This window comes from Mauremys reevesii, linkage group 8 (assembly GCF_016161935.1).
Source record: "Mauremys reevesii isolate NIE-2019 linkage group 8, ASM1616193v1, whole genome shotgun sequence".
In the NCBI taxonomy this organism is placed as follows: domain Eukaryota; kingdom Metazoa; phylum Chordata; order Testudines; family Geoemydidae; genus Mauremys; species Mauremys reevesii.
Window position 1 is genome coordinate 520,625 of NC_052630.1, and position 19,832 is coordinate 540,456.

A 19,832-nucleotide genomic window follows, 5' to 3' on the forward strand; every position below is an offset into this window, starting at 1 on the left:
TTTATTACAAATAATTTCCACAAATAGGCTGGAAGCAGAGTGAGAATCAAGGGGTACCTTGGGCTCTTCACTATCTTGACTACCAGCCCCATTCCCAGTCCTTGTCTTCCCACAACTCCCCCCCCCCAACACGCCCGCCCGCCCCCAGGCCTCAAAAGGCTGTTTCACCCCAGTGACTTTTTACTCTCTCTGTAATCACAGTTGGGGGAGAGGTGTGGGACCCATCACTGCCCGGCTGCACGGGAAGCTGTGGTAGGGAGTGAGAGGCAGGACACCGAGTTCCTCCTGCCTGTTGCTCTGGGCACAGGTTTCTGTGGCCCGTTACTTTGCCGAGGGCAGACCCCCTCGCTCGCCCATCCAGCTGTGACACATGCAGCGACACAGACACGGTTAGAAAATCACAGGCGCAGACACAGCGCCACGGACAAGGCTGCACACGTGCGGTCACCCAGAGCAGCTGCGAGACACCCGGGCCCAGCTGCAGAGGCTGGCGGCTGGGGAGGGGGCAGAGCCCGCCGCGCTGGGGGGAGGAGGCTGCCGTCAGCTGGGGGAGCGCAGCAGGGGGCGGCCCAGTCCCGCTCAGCACTCGGACAGCGCAGAGCCAGGAGGCGCCTGCCCAGCGGAGCCGAGCCGAGCCGAGCCGAGCCCCGGCCGAGGGGAGCATGTGAGCGCCCGGACGGACCTTCCGCGCCTGCCCGGCTCCAGCATGGGGCTCCCTCTGCTGCTGGGGCTGCTCCTCTGCCGAGCCGGTAACTGCCGGGGACTCGCCGGGCTGGGGCTCCGCGGGTGCGGGGTCTGCGCCCGGGGGCGGCCGGTCCCAGAACTTACCGACTCCGGCGCGGAGCCAGCCGCGGGGCATCGCTCGCGGGGCTCGGAGCGTGGCGGGGCCGAGCGGCTCCGGCCGCGATTTGCCTCTCCTCCGCCTCGCTTCTCTGCGCCCGCCCGGGGCTCCGGGACCGCCCTGGACCCCCCGGGCGGGCGCCTGGTGCCCGGGGTGTGGGAGGGAGGACCCTCCCGCCCGGCCCCTGGCTGTGCTGGGCCGGGCCCGGCTCCGCCTGGCCGCCCCGCGGCGTGTGCTGCAGCCCAGGGGCTCGGCGCAGCCTCGGGCGGCGCAGCGAGCGCAGGTGAGTGCGGACGGCTGCGCGGGAGCGGAGCGCGCTTGGGGACTGCCGGCTCTTTGCTTTGTACAGATAAGCGAAGGGCGGGGGGGTCCCAGCTCTGCCCGAAGCCAGCATGAGAAACGCTCCCGCGGGGCTCGCGACTTGTCGGGGACAGTTTTTATACCGGGTTAACGATCCTGCTTTGAACCAGTCCCGGCGCCGTGGCGCAGAACTGCTCTAAGGTTACCTGCCCATGTGCACGTTAACTCCCGGTAACTGTGTTCACACGAGCGGTGGTTTCGGTTAAACAAATCACAGCCCTTAATTCGGACCAAAACCCGAGTGGAGCCGGCTCTGTATCTGTTTGCGGAAGCCACGGCGAAGAGTTTCGGGCGGGATTTGCTGCTCCATGCTGGTCACTTGCAGTTAGGGCCAGGACAAAGTTTTCGGTGCCAAAAGGAGCAGAAAGGGCTGGACTGTATGTTCCGGCGCTCTGAGCAGGTGTTTCGTGGCCGATTTACAGCAGAGCAGCCCAGACATTCCTTTTTTGTAGCCAAGTTATCGCACTCATAAGGACGCTGCAGCCAAGGCATTTATTTGAGTTTGAAGTTTGTTCACCGAAAGTGAACTTTGCATTAGCAGGGGGTTTATTCAGGCAGATGCGGAGGCTGGTGGTTTTTTTATTTACCTGAGGGCCCAGGGAGTAGCTAGCATCTCTCAAGAAGGCACCAGGTTCCTTCACAGGCCACCCAAAGGGGTGCTAGGGCCGTAAAGCTCAGCAAGCAATCGCCATTTGCTCTTGGAGTTGACCTGCATGTGGGAGTGCTTGAGTTAGCACCCAGATGTTGCTAATGTTCCTTTCCTGGTCGGAGGCACCGATCTACATGTTTTGTCGTCTTCTACAGCAGAGGGTCAACATTGCAGTGATCAAAGCAGGTTCCAGGTTTTGCCCCCAGTTTAATGATGTTTTGTAACCATTTAAAGCTCATGGGGAAGACTCAATTGGAGGGAAAGTAAATGATGAATTCCCCCAAAGCAGCAGGTGCCCAAAAGCTGCAAACAGCCCCAAAATGGCTGCCCAGGCTCATTCTTTGCAGCCAAGACAAACTCATTGGATTTCCTTGGGTCCAATAATTACCATAAGAACCAATTTTACAGAAGTTTGTGTTCCTGGAACCAAAATATAAACCACAAATATGGGAGTTACTCAAAGAAAAAAGACTCCTCATGGGTCTGAAGCTGGCCCCCGAGGAGCCAGGGCTGGGAGAAAGAGACACTTCCTATCTCCCACTACTACTGCCAAGATAAGAGGAAGAGGCAGATCTGAAAGGAGACAACAGAAGGTGGAGGTGGCTGCAGCCTCTTTTCAGGAGTCACTGGGACCTGCAACATCACCATTGGTGCCATACGTTCTCACACAATCTATTTTGCTGGTAGCCAAACCAATAGCTAGCACGTGTTCTGGGTGAGTGAAGTAATATCTTTTACTGGACGAATTTCTGCTGATGAGAGCTCTGTAAACTCGAAAGCTTGTCTCTCTGACCAACAGAAGTTGGTCCTATAAAAGGTATTATCTACCTTGTCTCTCTAATATCTTGGGACCGACACAGCTACAACAACACTGAATGAAAGATGAACTGTCATACGGGGAAGACTTTTTGATGGTACTTACAATGCAATCCATTTGATTGCCATGTGTTGTTCATGGATTTCTGTCCCGCTGTGGCTAATTCTCAACTGTGTTTGTGTTTACTAAATAAAGGGTTTCCTGCTCCCAAACCATTGTTTTCTTCAGCATAATCTTGGGGAGAAGACTGAATGCCGCATTTGTGGCACCATAATCACAACAGTCTGTAATTTCATAAACACATAGCAGGAGGTGGAATGAGGGAGAGAATAAAACACCTGTCCTTTTGTCCTAATATTTGATTCATTATTGTTTGTGCATCAATTATATATAAAAATCAAGGAATCTCAAAAGTGAAGGTCACCCACATCACTTCACTGGACATTGATATGAATAACAAGAACACCCAGAGTTTAATAAAATATAAAAAAAAAGTAGAAAGAATATAAAATCCCATGTTGCAGGGTTTATACCAATGTCTAGCTGTTAGAAGATAGAAGTCAGATTATCCCCACATCTGCCTACTGTGGGGTTTCTTGCACCTTCCAGAAGTTATTACAGATATTGGAACACAGTTTGGCTGTTGGGAATTTGCATTGTTTGCAGCAGCATCAGATTTTGAACAGATTTGTCATTTGTATTATGGTACTATCTAGAGATCCCAACCAAAATCAAAGCCCCATTATGCTAAGCATGGTGGCAAACAGATATAGTGAGAGACAGTCACTGCACATCACCACATTTCCTCTACATCACTGCTAGGCTAATGGCAAAGCAGGATCAGCTGTTGCAATTGCCAAGAAACTACTAAAAAGGCATAGCAGAATGATGGAGACTCATGGGCAGCATGACTAGAAAAATTAGAAGGCCTGGGCAGCAGTCCAGCATGGCATCACATGTCATGCAACCAGACTCTACTGCCTACAGCAAATAAACTTTTGAAGCCAGCAACAGTGGAAAAGGTGACAGAACAAATTAAACAGTGGTGACAGCAAATAGTATGAGAGGTGCCAAAGATCTTCCTGAACTCGAGACAGTACAACCAGCATCCTAATGACAAAAATAAGATGGAGGGCCAGGACAGGTATCCAAAGAGCTGCACCAAGGCTATACATGGTGGAAGTACAAGGACAACTCTACCACCACAACCATTGTATCCTAAGAACAACCAAGGAACAACTGTCCTCAAGAGATGGCCCACATAGATTCACACATAGGAGCTACAGTAGAAACTGACAATGACAGTGTAATGAATTCCCACTAGTGACCCTGAGAAGGAGGCATTGCCAGTTAATCAACCTGCACAAAAATCTCCAGAAGAAAAACACCAACAGATGGAAGGGACTTCAAATAATACCCCTCTAAGTGGAAGAGCCCTAAAGTTGCCAAATTTCAAAGACTCCTACATTGTTAATCCAATAATTTAAATTAACATCCATTATAGGAAGACAGATATATTACAAGTGTCCTATACAAAAAATGTATATATATTGATATATTTCTAGTTCATATTAAGGGTACCATTTATTACCGTAAGAATATGTAGCATTGTTCATAAGTGTCGTAGGTTCTATATAGTTGTTGTTCTGTACTGCAAATGGCTTTTTAAATGCAGTTCTTAATACCTAGTTCCAGGCTGTGTCAGTAGGGACAGCACTGTCTCAGAGGGGATGAGCACCCCTTACACACCACTCCCAGAAGCACAGCACCCTAAGCACCATGCTGGGGCACTGGGGTCACTGCTGACTCAGAGAGGAGAACTCACACTACTCCCTGCAGCACCTGAGTTTTCCTTGGGGATCTCCTGTCCCATGTAAGTACGGAACAGCCCTGATCCTGATCAGGTTTGGAATATTGCAAGCCACCCATAGGAGGTTTTTTTTAAGAAGCTGGCAAATGGCTTTGTATATAATCTCTTGCTATCCCTGGTACAGAAACAATTGTTGTGTGGCTCTCTGAACAGGAGGCCTCCTTGCTCTGCCAAGGGACTGCATAGCAGCTGAGAAGATTTGCCTGATGGACCCTGCCTGCAATGCCACCTACCAGGCCCTGGAAAACTGCTCCTTTGATAAGACACATTTCCTCCCTCTGAGTCCTGATGCCAGAGCAAGGTGCTGGGATGCAAAGCTAGACCTCAGAAGCAGCCCTTTACTGCATTGCAAGTGTCACCGCCGCATGAGGAGACAGAAGCACTGCCTGCGCATCTACTGGACTGTTCACTCCAGCTTCACACACGGTGAGATGGAATCATTGTTTATACGTTATCTAGTAATTACACAAACCTATGTACTATTAATACACACCCCAACAAGGGCAGGAGAGGGGTTCAATGGAGAATTCTGCCACAGCTCACTCTCCAATCCTGGAGGTGGTTGCTGGAGAATCACATCACACGGGCTCCCACCTCCTGGGGAAGAGGAGTTACTGGTGCTTTACAATAAATGTTTAAGAAATTAATATAATAAACAAAGTTTGGACACAGATTTCATATTTGGTTTAAAACTTATGACATGAGGTGGTGAGTTTATGTTCATGAAACACTTCTGGGGCTGGACCCTCAGGCTAACCAAGAGGACTACAGAGGGTCAGAGAGAGGGGAGGGGTGAGAAGGGAGGTTACACTGCAACCTAAAGAAACAGAAAGTTGCTTTTGTCCAGCAGTGAGCAAGGGATTAATTAAATTGAGAAAAACAATGTTATCCTGAAAGCTGCTGTGTCACTGCTTTACTGTAAAAAGCTTCTGCCTAAAACTTTCCCCCGCCCCTGCTATCATTTTAAAGAGACAGTGCACATATCATCATGAATGCTGAGACTGAAAAGGAACAAATGAAAACTAGATCTAATCCTGGACATAGAGAAGCCAATGAATGACTCCTATGTCAAAGCTGCTTAGTAACACACCAGTATCTCTGATAGGTCTGGGGCCATGGTTTGCTCTTGCTGGCTCTGCCTGGTTCTTGAGTAAAGCAGTGTGTTTCTGGATGAACTCCAGTCCTGTGGGTACAACCAGATATGTTTTGCATGTGCATGAAAGTCTCTCTAAAAGGAGAAACTGGTTCCAGTGTGTTCCCCCGCCCCATCCCTGAATGTGTGTCTCACTTTGCCTAGGTTATTTCAATTTGGAGACTTCTCCTTATGAGGATCCAGCAAATGAAGAACCCTGGAAGATTGACTACAACAAGCTGGCAGCTTTGGTTTCAGGTAGGGATCATGACAGGTACACATTTCCCCCTTTTTCTTCCTTTCTCAGGGGACACCTACTGGGCTGAAGATTATTAAGAGGAAAAATATTTTGAGGCAATACCCCCATTAAAACTGGGCAGTGGAATATTGGCTCCAGAGGACCTGAGATGGACAGGTGGAGCTTTTGGTGTTAGCATGTCAGAGAGTGGGGTGGATCCGTAGATCGCACTGCGTGTAAGCGAAACTGTCCAAAAGGTAACTGGTTAGAAGAGATTAAAGGGACAGAGTCAGAAGAGTGGAATGCATCAAGGAAAGCCCAACAAGGAAACAAGTCTAACAATTTCCATTTTGTAAATAATCCAGATATTTTTAAACTATTAAGATACAATAAATATTGGCATTTTCTCCATTATTTTTATTTTCCTTTAGCTTGTTTAGAAAAATCAAAAGTTTAGTTAACACACAGGTGATATTCCCTCTCTGTTGGACAATATCCACTTATTCCAAAAAGCATTACCAGACAGAAAAAATCTTCCCTATGCTTTGATATTTTCTGCACCTCAACTTCTCTGTAAGACATCCCAACTAACAAGAAAAGATACACTACTAAAAATGCACCTACCTCTGATTTAGTACCTCCTATGGCCTGCCCATATCATGGAGGATAGATCCATCAATGGCTATTAGCCAGGAGGGGCAGGAATGGTGTCCCTAGCCTCTGTTAGCAAGAAGCTGGGAATGGGTGATGGGATGAATCACTTGATGATTACCTGTTCTGTTCATTCCCTCTGAAGCACCTGGCATTGGCCACTGTTGGCAGACAGGATACTGGGCTAGATGGACCTTTATTCTGACCCAGTATGGCTGTTCTTATGTAAAGTGTTCCCTGAGTTGCCTTCTAGTTTGTAAGTTTAACTAAGAACAATTAGGAATATTTATGACCAGAGAGATAATTTTACAATGTATGTTACTTATGGTGCTTCACAATTTTTTCCAGTCAACTGCTAGAATGTCAGTGGCAGAAACCAACATATGTGCCATTCAGTTTACTGCTCTTTACATCATACATATCTTTCACTGCTGTCCTCCAAAGGAGTGTGTGTCAGGATATGGCTTTATTTCACTGAGCAATTATTTTTATTTGTTCAAATAATGGAATTGAATCAATCTCATGAAAGATACATCAATAACTTTTTTGTCATTGTTGCCAACAAAGCCCTGAACTCTTTTCATAGACCTTTATGTTCAGCTGATGTTCACCACCACCACTTTACATAACCTTAGACATAATCTTTTTTCCTTATCACTGTCCTCTTCACTAGCAGGACAAATGTTTGAAAACTGTTTACCTCGGCCCAGAACCAGGTTTAAATTCTGTTTTCAGACACTGTTCCCCAGCAGTCATAGAAGAAGGAGAGTAACTCCTCCTGCTCCATAAGGCAGCGAGTGAGCCATAACAGACATAGGTGTGAGCCTGTGAAGCACAAACACTCCTCGCCTCCCTTCCCCCCTGCCTGCAAACCACATTCCAAAGAGCAAGGCTAGTTCAGGTGTCCTTACCCGCTGGGACTAGGCCTGAATCACACTAGCACAGAGCAGAGTCAGCTTGCCTGGTGCCCTTCCTGTTTTCCTGTGAATCCCTGCTGAGTGATCACTAAATTGCAGTGTAACAGAGGATGGTAGCCTGCCCACTCCCAGGGGCTGCAGGAGCCTGCAGCTCCTCCTGCTCACACCTGAAATTTCCTCTGGGATTTACTGTCCCTGGGTTTCTGTTGGCTTTTCAGGTTCACATCTAGCAGGGGACAGCACAAATCCCTGCCTGAAAGCAACTCACTTCTGCAGTCTGAATAAGAAATGTGTCCATCTGCGCACATATTATGCCTCCAGCTGCACCAAGGGGGCAGAGTCTGGAGACACCTGTGACCAACGTAAGTGCCACAAAAGGCTACGACAGTTCTTTGAGAAGGTCCCTGAGGATTTCACCAAGAGGCTCCTGTTCTGTCCATGTCAAGATGAGCTCTGTGGGGAGCGACGCCGGAAAACCATTGTCCCTGAGTGCTCCTTCCAGGACAGCATCAAACCCAACTGCCTCCTTCTTTTGGACTCCTGTATCAAAGACCATATCTGCAAGTAGGTCTGTCAGCAAGAGGCATTACCCCAGTGAAAAGAGCAGTCCTCACTCTGATGCTCTTCTTCTTCCTACAGATCCCGACTGGCTGATTTCCAACAGAACTGTCAGCCTGCAGGCATGTCCCCAGATGGCTGTTCTCAGCACAACCATGCTGCGTGCCTGAAGGCTTACATGGGGATGATTGGTAAGTGGTGACCAAAGGGGGACATAAGAAGGCTTGATGAGGAGCATGCTCTCAGGCATAGGTGGGGATGGGGGAAGCGACAGGAGGGTGTGCCTGAAGGTGTATGGAGCTGAGGACTGGCAAGGTCCATGCCCTGATCTTATCTGAGCTTAAGGTCATGGTATTGAAGACACTTGAGCCTGGCCTATGTTGGTGTGTTCCCTGCCCCAGTGTAGACACAGCCTAAAGAGGAATTCAGTTAGCATCCATAACACCTATGCCACCTACAAGGCCAGAGACTATATATTTTCCAATTCTCCCTCCATTGACGAGATAGCAGCATCACCCCCATGTCTCTTACAGGTCATTTACATACCAAATCTATGTTGCTTCTTATAAAGGTGCTTATCCTGCAGTGCCTGAGCAGCAGAGCCCTGCCCACCTGTGTGATATAGCCACTCCTGACACTCCAGCCACTGGACATTTTACAGCCATTTTATCCTTTTACTATCCACATGAACATCCATTCTCAGGGTCCCAGGTTGCAGACACCTTAAACCCTGTATTCCCTCATGGTTTGGCTGCCTGAGCCCTGATGGGACATTGTTGGTGACATATCCAGCAAAAGCCTTCATGGAGGCCACAGGGGCACTGCCAAATTCGTGGGATTTAAGATATCCCCGGTCACACCTGGTTGTGGCCAAACTGGCACGGCATCCCAAGGTTCACTCCCTGTAACAGCTGTAATAGACATGAATCTGCTAACAATGAAGCTGTATACACCCTATAGCTGTATAGGGATGAGTGGGCACTTTAACTGCATTTCCAGACTATCCTTGTTTGTAAAGTCTTTATTGTGTTAACATGGTCACTGAACTGTATCGCATAGCCAGGCTGCAGCTGCACAGTGTTTATCTGGGAACAGGCCGTAGGCCGCCAGTTTGTTGGCAGGGGTAACGGGAAGTTATGGCAGAAGAGCCTATCACTGCCACATCTCAGTGCTCCTGTTTCTGGAGAGGGGCAGGAGTGTCTCTGCACTTGGCTGCACATCTTCTCATTTACAGCTTTCTTCCCATAGGCAGTAATCAGTGTGCTTCATTGTTAGGACCACTTGGTGGGGTGTAGCAGGCTCCCTGGCCCCTCCTGCACCCGACTCCTCAAGTACCCCAGACAGCATGCGCCTCAGCGCAGAGGGCTCCCTGCCCCCCAGATAGCATGCGCCTCAGTGCAGAGGGCTCCCTGCCCCCCAGTCTGCATGCACCTCAGCGCAGAGGGCTCCCTGCCCCCCAGATAGCATGCGCCTCAGTGCAGAGGGCTCCCTGCCCCCCAGACTGCATGCACCTCAGTGCAGAGGGTTCCCTGCCCCCAGACAGCATGCGCCTCAGCGCAGAGGGTTCCCTGCCCCCAGACAGCATGCGCCTCAGCGCAGAGGGTTCCCTGCCCCCAGACAGCATGCGCCTCAGCGCAGAGGGCTCCCTGCCCCCCAGACAGCATGCACCTCAGCGCAGAGGGTTCCCTGCCCCCAGACAGCATGCACCTCAGCGCAGAGGGTTCCCTGCCCCCAGACTGCATGCGCCTCAGTGCAGAGGGCTCCCTGCCCCCCAGACAGCATGCACCTCAGTGCAGAGGGCTCCCTGCCCCCAGACTGCATGCACCTCAGCGCAGAGGGTTCCCTGCCCCCAGACAGCATGCACCTCAGCGCAGAGGGCTCCCTGCCCCCAGACTGCATGCACCTCAGCGCAGAGGGTTCCCTGCCCCCAGACAGCATGCACCTCAGCGCAGAGGGTTCCCTGCCCCCAGACTGCATGCACCTCAGCGCAGAGGGCTCCCTGCCCCCAGACTGCATGCACCTCAGCGCAGAGGGTTCCCTGCCCCCAGACAGCATGCACCTCAGCGCAGAGGGTTCCCTGCCCCCAGACTGCATGCGCCTCAGTGCAGAGGGCTCCCTGCCCCCCAGACAGCATGCACCTCAGCGCAGAGGGCTCCCTGCCCCCAGACTGCATGCACCTCAGCGCAGAGGGCTCCCTGCCCCCCAGACTGCATGCACCTCAGCGCAGAGGGCTCCCTGCCCCCCAGACTGCATGCACCTCAGCGCAGAGGGCTCCCTGCCCCCCAGATAGCATGCGCCTCAGCGCAGAGGGTTCCCTGCCCCCCAGACAGCATGCACCTCAGCGCAGAGGGCTCCCTGCCCCCCAGATAGCATGCGCCTCAGCGCAGAGGGTTCCCTGCCTGCAGACTGCATGCGCCTCAGCGCAGAGGGCTCCCTGCCCCCCAGACAGCATGCGCCTCAGCGCAGAGGGCGCCCAGCTCCCGCTCCCTGGGCAGGTGTGCCTCGGTGCATTTATGTTTAAAGATAATTTGTGATACGTTGAAAGTAATACATGCAAACATCATTTAGCTACAGTACATAGAAACTGCTCAGAGAATGGGCCTCCCTAGCCTGCAGCATGTCCAGGGGACTCTAGAGGCACAGAGCATGAGTGTGAAGGCCATGGTGTGATGCCCTGGTTAGAGGCCGTCGCTGGTACTCACTGGCTCAGAGGGTTATTGCACCCAGCCCACCTGAACGCTTTCATACAAACAAATCCTGAATCTCATTTCTTGGGGAATGGGGACAGGTACAGCCATGACGCCAAACTATGTTGGTAACTCCAGCACGGAGGTTTCGCTATGGTGCACCTGTGAGAACAGTGGCAACCAGCAGGAGGAGTGTGACCAGATACGCAGCATGTTCATTAGCAACAAATGCCTCAGTAAGTGCTATACAACAAGCAACTTGGGACACAGATTCAGCATAATTAAGTTCAAACCTCTTGTTGTTTTCCAGGTCCTACATCACACAGCCCCTGCCTACAGCTCCAACCTGCTCTCCTTTGGCGTTTCCCTACCCTCTCTACTCCACCACTAGCGTCAGCCTAGATACTCCCTTTCTCTGCTCTTACAGGCATCTCTGAACTTTCTTCCACATTACACCTTATCCCCAGATCTGTTCACAAAGTCATTTATCTGGCCACATTCAGCCCCTCCCAGAGACTCACTTCTGCAGCCTCACCTATAATAAGTGAGGGGGTAGGAGAGGTTAAGAGAGAAAACCAGCATCACACTATATCCATGGCTTACTGAATAACCACATGATCTCACTGCCATCATCTTGTCGTTCTTCACCCTCATTCACTGGACAGAGCCTGGGATTCCAGGTGTCTCTGTGAGACACTTAATACAGTCCTGGATGCTCAAAAAATAAATAGTAATTTGACCCATCACAGCTTGGCACAGACCATATCACTGGGCCAGCAGCTCAGCAATAGCTTTCAAATCCTGCTGGCTGAGATTGGGTAAAACCCAACTGTGAGTGGTAGCTGTTTCCAGAGCCCCTATTCCCTTTATCCATCTCTGGCATCCCAGCAATGGGCTTTATTAAAATTTAAATATTTTATGACTGCAAAAGCTTCCAGAGGGCATCAAATAAAGAAACTAGCATCACTATATAATTGTTTAATATTAATGTATTTTCTATGTATATAGTACTATATAGAGAAATCTCACACCAATAGAACAGCCCAGCCCACTCACACTGCCTACCTCAGACACACTCTAACTCTGACACACCCCTGTAGGATGACAGAAAGTAGAGGTGGAAAAACCCCATTCAGACCAATCCACTGCACCCCAGATACCATGCGAGATTAGTCCCTGCATCTGTTCTGTGGTACTTTGTACAGACACACATACACTCCCCACAGTAATATGCCACTGCATACAGTATTTACACTTCCCAAAGCAAAATCACCCTTACGAGCCCCAACATGTGAGCTTCCCAACATAGCCTGTTGGGGGAGGGCTATATTCCAAGGTGAGCGAATGAGGAAAGCACCTTCTTAGACATTTGTTTGACTTCTACCTGCAGAAAATACAATTCAGTCTCAGATGCATCTGAGCCAGGCAACTCTGGAGGGGCAGGAAGGATTGTTTTACATGCCTTCCCTGAGTTTCCAGGGGGACAGCACCAACACTTCTCTTGCTTCAGAAATGTGCCAGGTATGAATTCCTTTTCTACCTTCACAAAGCAGGCAGTAAAGTGGCATAGAGAAAGTAACTAGCATCAGAGAAACAAGAAGCTCTGGGCACCTGAAGGAGGGAGCTGTGTATGTATCAGAACCACAGAAAAGTACCCTCTTTCCATTACTATTCTAGTTGCTCTGTCCCATAGGTTAGCAGAGGGGCCAGTGTGTAGGGGCGAGAGCCATGTTACTTGGCATGGTAGGTTCCCAAATCCTCAGTGCTAATCTCAGAATGGGAGATCCTGCAGCCAGGGGCCAGAGTGAATTCGATCCAATTTGAATTAATTTCTCCCTTTCCCTTCCCAGGTCACCAAGACAAAGACATGGCCAGACATCTCTGAATACAACAGCATGCCCATGGCCTCCTCTGTGTATTCTGGAGCTGGGGTTTCCTGGCCCCCAATGGCCCTGCTGCTGCTACTGCTTCTGCTCAGCCCACCTTAACTTGACACAACAGGCATTTGTCCCTTCCACATAATTCTCCTCACTCTGCACCCAGACATTGACCTACTAACTCACCCTTTGGGAACTGAAGAGAAACTGAACAATCTCACCCCAGAACAGGAAGGCCTGCATCCTTCTCCTAGGAGTGAGTCATTTCACTCAGCTCCTTCTGCAGCTAGAACTGCAGGGGCTGGTTGTCCAACACAATCTCCTCCCCCAACTCCTAGCACTGCAAGAGGAAGAGTAGCCAGATAGGAGACTTTAGGGCACTATTTTGTTTGTTTGTAAAAACAAAGCTAGTCAAAATTCTGTCCAAACAGCGTTTGCCTTTTGAATGAAGGAGAAGGAGAGGCTCCCGCAGGTACCTGCAGCACTCCTCCACCTGGCCAATTGGTGCTTTTCCTCTAGAGCAGAAAGCACCAGACTGGTGCCCCAGGGGGCAGAGACCTACCTCTATGGTATCCTGAGAGCAGAGCAGGGCAAACTGACCCATAAACTCTGTAAATACCAGCTCTGGGTTCTGTTCAGGATCCTTTTGATCATTTTTCAAATCCATTATTTTAAGCCTGTAAAAGAAAACTGCCCCAGAGCCAAAGCAAGGAAGTTGGGCACTGGCCTCTGCTCTTGTTTCTTGTCCCTTTCAGCCATCCATATCGTCCACTCTTAGTGCTAGCAGGAGATATAGCCTTGGATTTCAGCTCGATTTCTTCACTCAGTCCCATTAAACCTCAGGGCCGCCCAGAGGATTCAGGGGGCCTGGGGTCTTCGGCGGCGGGTCCTGGGGCGGAAGGGCCCCCCCGCCGCGGGTCTTCGGGGCACTTTGGCGGCAGGTCCCAGGGCGGAAGGACCCCCCGCCGCGGGTCTTTGGGGCATTTCGGCGGCAGGTCCCAGGGCGGAAGGATCCCCCGCCGCCGAATTGCCACCAAAGACCCGGAGCGGAAGAAGCTCCGGGGGCCCAGGCTCTGCAAGAGTTTTCTGGGGCCCCCGGAGCAAGTGAAGGACCCCACTCCAGGGGCCCCGCAAAACTCTCGTGGGGGCCCCTGTGAGGCCTGGGGCAAATTGCCCCACTTGCCCCCCCCCCTCTGGGCGGCCCTGTTAAACCTTGTCCAGCATTCCATGACACTGCCTGGCAAGACCATGTTTTTCTAGGACAAGGCTTGTTCAGCTGTCCCCATCACAGCTCCCTAGAGACGTACTGTGCTGATTTGCAGTGCAGAGACCTCAGGCAGCTTCAGTGATCTAGTGTCCCTTCACATACCCCTCTGCCCCCTCCACAGTCTCCCTCCTCTCTGTCAGGTTCCATTTTATGACCTATTTATTCTGGGTGTAAACACGTGTGTTGTGTAACTGTTATTCTGTTGTGCTGCAGTGGCCTGTAAAAATGTGGTGTTCAAGTGAATATTGATTTCTGAGTGCAGGTTAATAGTCCACAATCAATTGTATGAAAGAACTGCCTTATCAGGGAAGCTTATGTTTTCAGGAGAGCTGGCAGACTCGGAGCAGCTCCTCTGTACACAGGTGGTGTGCGGGTTTGGAAGAAACAATGAAGCTGGGCAAATGTTATGCTCCTGGAATGGATGTGCAGCTGTCAGACCTCTCTACTGATCCCTGTGTTCCATTCCTTCCTGTCCCTCAGGAAGGGACTCTTGCGTTGTGTCACTTGCCAGATGCCTGCGAACCATAGCATCCCTCATCTCTGGATGCACAAATTATGTTTCTCCACTGCACCTCTGAACTGTCCTTCAGTAGTGGTAATATTTCCACTTTGAATCCCAGTCTTCTCTGTGCCCACTCACTGAGGCATTACTTTCTTCCTTCTGCTGCAAGAAGCAGGGACACCACACTGCCCAGCAGAGGGGCTGCACCTAATTTCCATATATTGGAGAAGGTCACAGCCACTGCCATCATTAACAGAGAGGGCTGATCTACAGATGACAAGATGTCCCACTATGCACTGGCACCTGGCTGCTTGGATCAAGAGGGAGCATGGACCCCCATGTGCTTCCTACACCTCCATAATCAAGCTGAGGATGGCCATGTTATAGGATTCCCTGGGCTCCATTTGGCCATGCACTGGTCGGACACTGACATGCAGGGGCTGGCAGTTCCCTGGAAACTTCCTTTTTACAGTATAGCAGGACTTGCCATCTCCAAAGACTGGTGGTGGGAGGAGAAGAGGTTGCTGTCCCAGTGTCCCACAGCATGCATAAAACAGATGCAAGGAGTTCAGGGGAATGTTGGGCCAGCAAGCCCCTATGCAATGTTCCCTGAGTACTCTGTATCCTCTTTTCCAGCCCCTACATGATGTGCTCCACATAGTAGCCATCCCCCTCTCTCCTCAGCATTATGGCCTGGATCCTCTCAGGTATTTAGGTACCTAAATCAATGGGAGTTAGGTACCTAAATCCCTTTTTGGATCTAGACCTATATGCTTTCCCAATTCCACTTCCCTGCTAGACCCGATGCACAGTGCTCTCACAAAGGCAGGTGTTTTGTTTGATCTGGGCAGCTTAGAGCCAACACTATAAACAGAGTTGTCATTTTATTTGTTATACCCAGTGTGCCACTGGGACTCTAGCTTTCCATCTCCAATGGCTGGCTCACTGATTGAGACTGCAAACTCCTGTCCTGAACATCCAGGGCCAATGCTTGGCTCATACTGGGGCAGGTGCTTCAAAGTTAAATAAATCCTGCTTTAATCGAAAACTTCGAGAAATCACAACTGGCATTTTTTTGCTTCAGTCTTCTCTCTCCTTGTATTTACCTCCATACACACCGCTGCCTCTCACACCTATTCACGGGCATGTGTGCACACAACTCTACTTCTCTACACACCTGTACATTCACATCCACATGTACACAGAACTATTTGCATAAGAGGAAATCAGATTTATTTTCAAAGTTGTAGAGTAAATGTTTCTTACTTAACCCAATTTTCAGCAACTAACCCTGATTCAGCTACTGTTTAACCATTTAAGATAGATAAGAATGTCCCATAAGCTTTTCAAGTGTCTTATTTTAGTAGAAGTTGCAGTGACACAGTCATGAGGTTGAGTCCTGATTAGTTCTCTGATGTCACTGGCATAATTCCAGATTTACTCAGATGTAACTGATCAGAAGCTGGCACCATCTCTTGACTACATATGGACTTATCACAACTCTGTGACTCCTACTTAAATGAAAAGGGCAGTGCAATAGAGATCACTAAAAATACCATAATGTGTCTTAACTATAACTGCAAGAATAACAAATAATTTAATAGAAACTCTCCATTCTGCCAGTCCTAGCACAGGATTTACATCAAATGCAGAGAAAGGAGGAAGCTTTCTTAGATGTTATAATGTAAATTCTATTAATTTTTTAAAATGTAAGATAAACCCAAAATATCTATAGTAAAGAAAATTTTACCTTCCAACTCTGAAAGGCTGTTGCTGTCCTTTGTATTCATTCCCTATGTCCTGCTCCACTCAAGTATCAAGGGAATGATCGAGGTAAAGGAACCTAAAGAACAGAACAGCATCAGACGCTCCTGCCAGGAAGTCTCAGGGCAATGGCAGCTGTCACTGATAGCTACCCCAGCATCAGTCATGGAGATGAAGCAGTGCCAGAGATTTCTAAAAGCTTTTTAAAAATTCCCTTAATGTGGTTTAATTTAATATTTACTTATAAATACTGTTTATCTCTCTCTTCACATACGGTACGCCTCACAATCACCCTGCAAGTTAGGTATCAGAGGGGTAGCCGTGTTAGTCTGGATCTGTAAAAGTAGCAAAGAGTCCTGTGGCACCTTATAGACTAACAGACGTATTGGAGCATGAGCTTTCGTGGGTGAATATTCACCCACGAAAGCTCATGCTCCAATACATCTGTTAGTCTATAAAATGCCACAGGACTCCTGTGAGTTAGGTAAGTTGTTATTCCAATTTTAAAGGTGAGGAAACAGACAGACATAAGCCATACAGTGAGTTGGTGCCAGAGATGGGCCTGCTATTTGGAAGCCCTAGACTATTAAACCTGTGCTCAATCCATTTGATCACCCAGGAGTATCAATGCAAGCTATACGTGACTGCAATTTCTCTTTAAACAGTAGCCAGGATCAGCATCATACGGATATGAAAAAGCAACTGAAGTTAAACTTCAGACAATAAATCCTGATTTTTATGTTCTCTCCCCACACTTGAAACATGCTGACAGTGTCAGAGAATTTGAGACAGGTGGGATAACATTGCAGCTTTAAGATTCAGGGAAGAGATGAAGGACCTCCCCTCACTAGCACAACCTAAAAACAAGCAACTACAAAGCTGCTAGAAAGGAAGGGATCTTTCAGAGTAATCCCTGCAGAATCTATGTATTCTGAGAACAGCCCTTTGAAGGTGACTGCTCTAGGAACAGAGGCCCGGCTCCTCAAAGGTATGTAGTCTCCAAACTTTCAATGAAATCTATGGAAATTAGGAACTTAAATAAATTTAAGAATCTGGGCCACAGCTGGACTCCCAAGGGAGAGTCAAAATTTCTGCAGAGGAACAAATAGGTGCTATCCTGCTCTTACTTCCCATGCAGAAGCAGAGAGTGGTAAATATAATCAGTAGCTAATTACTTTTGCCTCTGGGACTCAAGGGTGGAACTTTTGTTCAATTGATAGACTCTGTTGAGTCTGAGCTTAGTTTTGTCTCTAATGGAAGCTCTTCTTATAGGTTACTTAGTTCTTCTCCAGGAAGTGATTCGCTGTTTGGGTTTTTTGCAAACCCCAGGGTTAGCAGAGGTCACACTGTACAGTGCTTTGTCCCCAATGCCTGCATGAAAATAGCCCCACATCCTTCCATTTGCAGCTGATCACTTCCATTACCCACAGACTAGGAGGAGATGATCAGTAATTGTTAAGTGCATGAATCAGACTAATAGCTTGCTGCTAATTCCCCCTGTAATGTGAGTCTGAATTCCTGGTAAACAAACTGACTGCTTTTCACACACAGGGATGGATGCCAAGAGACTAATCTTAGAGCGCTGGAGCTAAGGCTTTTAGAGCAATTCTGTCCACTCAAAGATGTTTAATGACATTAAATTGTGTACTAAATAATTACAGGACAAAGGCCCTCTTGGAATCAATGAGTTATTGTCTGATTCAGATGAAAAAGGGTCTCTATCCTACCTTAAAACAGTTACACTAAAATGGCGTACCTGATCAATGCTGACAGTAACTAGGTCTTTACCTATGGCCAGAAGAAACAGCACAAGAACAAGTCATCCATAAAGTCAGTGCAACAGATAATTCCTTGTGTGATTTTTGCTTTGTCTTTTTTTCCAATTGGTTTAAAAAAAACGCTTTGTTTCTTGCAGGACATGAGACTCGTTGTTTTTTAACTTCCAGTCAAGTCCCACAAATTGTATTAAATGAACAGGGTTTGAGTAGTTAAATCCATTTTGAGACAACATCTCCAGATCTGCTTGATGTTTCACCACATGCCCAGGATCACAGGACCTTGAAGAGCTAAGAGATGTAGACTGGAGCCTCTAGAACAGTGGCTCTCAACCAGAGGTCGGGGGCCTACTAAGGGGCCTCGATCAGGTTTAAGGGGGCCTCCAAGCAGGCCAGCATTAGACTTGCTGGGGCCCAGGGCAGAAAGCCAAAGCCTCACTGCATGGGGCTGAAGCCCAGGTGCCTGAGCTCTGCCACCCAGGACTGAAGCCTGCCCAATGTAGCTTTGTTGGGGGCCCTGCTTGCTACCCCCTAACACCAGCCCTGGCTTTTATATGCAGAAAACCAGTTATTGTGGAGTTTTTATAGCACGTTGGGGAGGGGGGCTCAGAAAGAGAAAAGTGAAAACCCTCTGCTCTAGAAAGCATTTTGTAGCAGGGATTACTGTTAAGCATCGGAGGGAGACAACAAAATTCCAGTCACCTCCATGTGGAGTAAAACAGAAACTTGGGATGTACAGAAAACATGATTCTTGGTCTGGAATTGCCTTGGCACGAATCTGAAAACAGAGTGTAGCCAATGATTTGCTGTGTGAATTCTGTGGCTAGATGAAGAACTGAGGGATGTTCTATTGATTAGCTGACTGAATTAAAGTTAATTAGTAGTAATTTAACCTTCAAGTGAATATTTCATCAGCTACATCTCATCAATATAAACACACAAGTCCTGGAAAGCACTAGCAGCACACTACAGAGCAGAGGGGACTATTTATCTAGGGGTTTTCTGTACAGCCCCTCCTGTAGAACCTATGCACGTCCCATCTTCTCCTTTGTTTGGTCTTTATGTATATCACCCTTCTTGAAGACAAAGCAAAGGGTAAGACTTAAGGTAAAAATAGCATCAGTACAAGTCACACACCAGGTAATCTCTCTGCTGTGAGACCCATCTGGGATGCTACACTGTAAAATGAATGAGATAAATCACATCTACTTGCAGAAGTAAACCAGAAAGATTTCAAAGATGCTCCAGTCCTCCACTCCTTCCACAGCTAAGGAAAATGGAAGCAGATTTTCCGTAAGGCCACTTATCAGTATTAACTGTGCCCTTCTCTATTGCTTACCCTTTGCTATTGGTTAGGGTGGAACTGCAATTGGAAGAACAAGGCATTGCAACATTTGCAAAGGGACAGAGGCCCAGATCCACAAAGGTATTTAGGCCCCTAAGTCCCAGTTTTAGGCACCACTGCAATCCACCAACCTCTGCTTAGCTGCCTCAACTCACTCCATCAGAGTCCACAGCCACAGTTCCACTGTAAAAGCTCCTTAGGTGTGAAAGTTTCTGTCTCCGGGCAAGCACACTGCTGCCTCAGACTAGGTGTCTGGACACCTAATCTCCCACCTAACCCCAGCGTGACCCATGAAGGGGGAGATAGGCAGAAGAATATCTATCTCACCCATCGGGTCTAATCTGGTAGGTGTGCTCAGAGGCTGCCTCTGGGATCCCATTCAAATCTGACTGCAGTGGGATGTGTTGCCATCACCTACCTTATAGCTTTTAGCCCAGGAGTAAGATCACTCACATGGGATGTGGGAGACCCAGGTTCACTTTCCCCCTCCACCTGATGGGGAGAAAGGATCTGAGCAGGGCTCTCCCACATATTTCAGCAGTGTGGTCTACTGAGCTAGAGAATATTCTGATGTGGGGGGGC

The 19,832-nt window shown here is 48.8% G+C and overlaps 1 protein-coding gene and 1 long non-coding RNA gene across 8 annotated transcripts in view; one reads left to right on the plus strand and one right to left on the minus strand.

The window, feature by feature from the left end:
- Nucleotides 1–19,832, minus strand: part of LOC120370941 — a 108,866-nt gene that overhangs the window by 17,515 nt on the left and 71,519 nt on the right. For all 7 annotated transcript variants that reach the window (XR_005584069.1, XR_005584064.1, XR_005584063.1 and 4 more), the window contains one exon: nucleotides 16,117–16,209. This is a non-coding gene — a long non-coding RNA (uncharacterized LOC120370941). The remainder of the gene's footprint in view (nucleotides 1–16,116; nucleotides 16,210–19,832) is intronic.
- On the plus strand, nucleotides 564–13,560 carry GFRA3 (GDNF family receptor alpha 3). The gene is made up of 8 exons (XM_039486303.1): nucleotides 564–749; nucleotides 4,691–4,963; nucleotides 5,835–5,927; nucleotides 7,694–8,039; nucleotides 8,115–8,224; nucleotides 10,822–10,956; nucleotides 12,111–12,241; nucleotides 12,571–13,560. The coding sequence occupies exons 1-8, from the start codon at nucleotides 707–709 to the stop codon at nucleotides 12,706–12,708; spliced, it is 1,269 nt and encodes a 422-aa protein (XP_039342237.1). The 5' UTR covers nucleotides 564–706; the 3' UTR covers nucleotides 12,709–13,560.